Source organism: Oncorhynchus clarkii, unplaced genomic scaffold (assembly GCF_045791955.1).
Source record: "Oncorhynchus clarkii lewisi isolate Uvic-CL-2024 unplaced genomic scaffold, UVic_Ocla_1.0 unplaced_contig_10310_pilon_pilon, whole genome shotgun sequence".
Classification (NCBI taxonomy): Eukaryota; Metazoa; Chordata; class Actinopteri; order Salmoniformes; family Salmonidae; genus Oncorhynchus; species Oncorhynchus clarkii.
In genome coordinates, this window is record NW_027258652.1 from 1 (window position 1) to 5,564 (window position 5,564).

A 5,564-nucleotide genomic window follows, 5' to 3' on the forward strand; every position below is an offset into this window, starting at 1 on the left:
CTATCATTAAACTGATCATTAAACTACTCGGGGAGGGGGGGGGGGGGACAGTCGTTCAAGGTTTAGCATTCTCTGCCGTGCTTTGTCCTCACTCTGAAGGTCTGTTGCCGTCCCAGCCAATCAACATGTCTGTTGCCGTCCCAGCCAATCAACCGCGGCATGTTTAATGACATGTCTGTGTACGGTGGGGAATTGATGTGACATCGGGGGGGGGGGGGGGGGGACGGGACGTCAGTCCATATTACTGTCTTCTCTCTGCTGTCTCTCTGAATGTCTTATGTCCCAGAATCCACCTCTGTTCCATATAGTGAACTATCTATTACCTGGGTCCTGTGGATCATAGTTAAAAGTAGCATAGTTCACTACAGGGATCAGGGTGGGGTAACTAAAGTTCTGGATACATGGAGCCTGGGTAACTGAGGTTCTGGATACATGGAGCCTGGGTAACTGAGGTTCTGGCTACATGGAGCCTGGGTAACTGAGGTTCTGCATACATGGAGCCTGGGTAACTGAGGTTCTGCATACATGGAGCCTGGGTAACTGAGGTTCTGGATACATGGAGCCTGGGTAACTGAGGTTCTGCATACATGGAGCCTGGGTAACTGAGGTTCTGCATACATGGAGCCTGGGTAACTGAGGTTCTGGATACATGGAGCCTGGGTAACAGGTTCTGGTAGTCCATTTAACAGGGTGGGATGAAGCCTGGGTAACTGAGGTCCCGGTGTTCTGGACACATGGAGACCGGGTGGGATGAAGCCTGGGTAACCGAGGTCCCGGTGTTCTGGACACATGGAGACACCAGTAGTCCATTTACTCTACTGGAGGATTCAGCTAGAAATGCTTCAGACCAGAGGGCTAGACTAGCTCTGGTCCAGGGTGTCTTCAGGCTGCTAGCTCATTATAGATAGTGATGGATGGTGAGAGCACAACAATGCCCTGCACCAGAGCTATAGGGCTAGAGGCTCTACTTCCTGTCACCTCTAGACATACTTCCTGTATGACACCTCTGAAGAGGTGATGGAATTATAACTAATCTATTATAACTAATTGCCAGGCACTCCTAGAATACCAAGGGATTTTGCTTAGCAAATCCTAGGGATAGATCAACCGTTATATCAACAGTATGATTCGTGTCCAATGTTGCGGAATTATTGGGAAAGGAGTCTCAATTTAAAAATCCTGGAAAGCTCAAAAAAAGAACAAAACGATTGGTGATACGCATCTGCACACAGCAATAATTCCGTCCACCGCATTTCATTCCAGTGGGAGAGAAATACCATGCCTTGGTTTACGCCGCGCCCCCTATCGCTCTCCAACCTAAAAGCAAAGACAGTACAGTAGGAAGACGGGTAGAAACTGCTTCTCCAATAGAAATCTCCGATCACGCTTGTAGGCGATGTCATGGCAATGTTGGCAAGCTAGGCGCATGCGTAAAAATTACGTAATTGTGCATGCCGTCAAATTAAAGGCACTCCTTCAATATAAAGTCATTTTTTAAGGAAAATTAAAACGTGTCAGTTTGTCACTTTCACGAAGTTGGAGTGACAACACGTTCAACTACTTAATTTGGCTCGAATATAGGTTGTGCCTTTAAATTTTGAGAAAGTTAACTAAGGAAGAATTTTTCACGTCTCTCATTGACTTCTCAAGCCCTCAACACTGGCTTGTTCCCGGAAGTATCGCGATATTGCGCCTCTGGGTTTAGAAACTCTGTGCTAAAAGCATATATCACTACCAAACCAGGGAAGAAAAAGAAGAGAGGAGAGAAAGGGAAGCGAACGCGCAAATACATGCATACAATGATAGCAGAAATTGGTGCCGCCGACAACCCCAAGGCCAGCTCCAGCTATCCCCATCCCCAAGCAGCTGTGATCTGCCCGGACTCACCGGTTTCATTCGCCCCGGACTACGGAGTCGGACAGCTGTTCATACGTAGCGCCTCGTCCAGGAGGGACACACAGACGTCCGCGGGGAGTATCAACCCAGACGAGAGCTCCATCAAGCCGCTGGTATCCGGAGTATCCTCCGCTATTACAGACGCCTATATCATGACCTCTGAGGAATTCATGCAGACCGCTCCCTTGTTCGGCCAGAGGTCCAAGAGGAACGTTCTCTACAAGATCCTGTGTTTCCTCATTCTGATATTCCAAGGAGGCATTCTAGATTTCTACCTCATTATCTTCACGGATCTGTACTGGTGTTCGTGGATCGCCACGGATCTGGTGGTGATCTCTGGCTGGGGGATCTTCTTCATGAAGAACGCCAGGAGCAAGAGAGAGCGGGCGTGTGGGTTCCACCAAAAGAACTCTATATTCGGCTGTAACCTCGGCGAGTTTACCTACGCCTACCTGGCCTGGTTAATCTACGTGATCGCCTGCACCCCTAAAATAGTCCTCATTCTAGAGACTTCGATATTAGATCTCATCGCGCTCAAAGTTCCGTTCGGTGTAACCGGATTTAAGATTATCACGTTGCTCTCGGTCCCGTTACTCTACTGTCTCGTCAATTCTATCACCGAGGACCAGAACGGAGCTACGCGCCACCGGTCCCAAAGCTGCTTCATCACCACCTGTCTGGACCTCGCAGACTGTTTTACCCTGGTGGAGTTGTATCTGAAGAACGAGATACCGACGGTCTATTTAAAATACACGGTCATCTCGGTGTATTTCATCGCCCTGGGCGTCCCAGTGGTGTGGTTATACGAGTTGACAGCCTCCGAGATGCGCTGTCGCTGGGTCTGGGCTAGGTTCCTGGTCGGTGTGTTGGTCAACGCCCCACTTCTGGTGGTGCGGTGTTTCCAGGTGTATGTTCACGAGATGCCCGTCTCAGTGTTCATGTTCAAGAATATGTTCTTCCTGGCCTGTAAGTGTCTGGAGCTGATAGAACAGTGTTTCACAGTGCGGGGTGTCAGGAGGTTCGGTGAGGGAAGCAACCCGGCGCAGTTCTCTCACTGTGTCTCAGAGAACGATATGTGTCCCCATGGATATGTCAACACCCTGGCGGTTACCACGCAGTCATAGGCCCGGCTTGGATCTCACCCTGGCCGTCACTACCTAGACCTAAAACGGCCTGGATTTTATTTTATCCCCCTGGAGGGTGGAAGGCACATGAGTGATGCTGAAGGAAGAATTTTGAGGGACAGGGTTACGCCCTTAAACGGCACCCTATGCCCTATATAGTGCACCTACTTTTGACCAGGGCTAATAGGGTTCTGATCAAAGGGAGTGCACTAAATAGGGAATAGGGTGCCAATGAGGATGCATCAACGACAGCCTTATTGACGATTTTGTCATTTATTCAGATGTGAACATTTGATAACAACAGGTGCTACAGAATCATTATGCATCAACTACACCTGCTTAAGACCTGGCCAACCTGGCAGACCTGGCCACTGGCCAACCTGGCAGACCTGGCCACTGGCCAACGATTGTCGTTTTGAAATGGGAGTCTTGGATATGGTGTCAATGTCGATGTAAAGTCATGTTTTACGTTGGTAGAGTCTTGTCTCTCAATCTGTGAAACTTCCAAATAGCATTTCCTAATCAATGAATAGATGGAAACCTTGTGGTAATATAGATACCTGATTAGTGTGTAATTGCGGTATACGTAATGATTCTAATGTGTAATCATGTCCTCTCATATCCTAAACTATTTTTGGGGGAATATTTCATGTTATCAATATAAATCAATTGATATTTCTTAAAGAATTTGACATCACTATGTGTATTTTACTGTATGCTTTGAAGTAGCACGAAAATGTGTCATGATGATATGAGATAGAGCAGGCAGCTATAGAGCAACCTCTTTATTATACTGTGTCTCTGTCTGTCTATCTGTCTGTCTGTCTGTCTGTCTGTCTGTCTGTCTCTGTCTCTGTCTCTGTCTCTGTCTCTGTCTCTCCTTAAGACAAGTCCTACCTCTTTGTATCCAGTCAATATCGTCTGTCTGTCTATCTATCTGGGCTGTCTGTCTGTCTGGCAACATGTCTATCTGGTCTGTCTGTCTGTCTGTCTGTCTGTCTCTGTCTCTGTCTCTGTCTCTCCTTAAGACAAGGCCTACCTCTTTGTATCCAGTCAATATCGTCTGTCTGTCTGTCTGTCTGTCTGTCTGTCTGTCTGTCTGTCTGGTCTATCTGGTCTGGTCTGTCTGGTCTATCTGGTATGTCTGTCTGGTCTATCTGGTCTGTCTGTCTGTCTATCTGGTCTGTCTGTCTGTCTGTCTGGTCTGTCTGTCTGTCTGTCTGTCTGTCTGTCTGTCTGTCTGTCTGTCAACATGTGTACTGTCTGTCTGTCTATCTATCTGGGCTGTCTGTCTGTCTGGCAACATGTGTACTGACAGTCTGTCTGTCTGTCTGTCTATCTGGGCTGTCTGTCTGTCTATCTATCTGGTCTGTCTGTCTGTTTGTTTGTCTGTCTGTCTGTCTATCTGTCAACATGTGTACTGTCTGTCTGTCTGTCTGTCTGTCTGTCTGTCTGTCTGTCTGTCTGTTAACATGTGTACTGACAGTCTGTCTATCTGTCAAAATGTGTACTGACAGTCTTGACTGATGGAATTTATACAGGGTCAGCCTTGCCAATTTGTCACCCAGAAATGAACGGAGCTTCAAAAAAGTGAATATAAATGTGATATCGTTTAGATCTACTCCAACATGATGGAATCAGATGTGAGTGGCGTTGATATCTACTGCGGAATCAGAGGTGCTATGAAGGAATGTGCAGCTGTGGAATCAGATGTGAGTGGCGTTGATATGCGTAATCAGATGGGTGTGGCGTTGATATGCGGAATCAGAATCAGATGGGTGTGGCGTTGATGATATGCGTAATCAGATGGGTGTGGCGTTGATATGCGTAATCAGATGGGTGTGGCGTTGATATGCGTAATCAGATGGGTGTGGCGTTGATATGCGAGGTGTTTGACATCCTATTGCCGGAACTCTGGATAAAAATAAAAAAAACACTGCTATTATTACCTAACAGAAGACCCTTATGTGGATGAGAGAAATATAGGTCACTGTGCAACCAATAGAACAGGGTTGAGAGAATGCAGGGATTACAGACAGATCGGAGAATAAATCACGATCGTAAACACTTGTCATCTCAAAATGTAGGTCTGTTTCTCCTCATGGATCTTCTCATACAGTGAAAAACACCAAAATGATGTTTGATAAAAAAAAGTACCCAAATACATATTGGTAATGGCCGCAGTCTGCAGAGAAGACACTTTTGTACAGTACGTAACATCAGCCGCCATCTCGTATTTACTGTGTTACAAAAAGTAGTCCCTTTAGTTTCCAGTACCTAAGCCTCTGGTCATTAAAAAAAGATCTTGGATGTGATATAATTCATTCAACCTAATGGTGATCTGTGACATTTGTTTGTCCTTCACTTTCTTTTTTCCTGATGGGGGGGAAAAAAAAGAGTGAGCTGAATATAGCCTGAGTTCCAGTCTGTATGTGCCATCACGCCAGCTCCTTGTTACTCAGCCTCAATGCACGCCAAACTGTTTGTGTTGTATGGAGTTGGCTAGAACACCAACTGATCTGAGACCAGGCTATGATGAAGATG

The 5,564-nt window shown here is 46.5% G+C and overlaps 1 protein-coding gene across 1 annotated transcript; it reads left to right on the plus strand.

Moving 5' to 3' along the window:
• The first annotated feature begins 1,799 nt into the window (after positions 1–1,799).
• LOC139397828 (transmembrane protein 121B-like) lies at positions 1,800–3,092 on the plus strand. The gene has a single exon (XM_071144251.1). It carries the CDS (start codon positions 1,800–1,802, stop codon positions 3,018–3,020), a length of 1,221 nt encoding a protein of 406 aa, XP_071000352.1. The 3' UTR covers positions 3,021–3,092.
• The last annotated feature ends 2,472 nt before the right edge of the window (positions 3,093–5,564 follow it).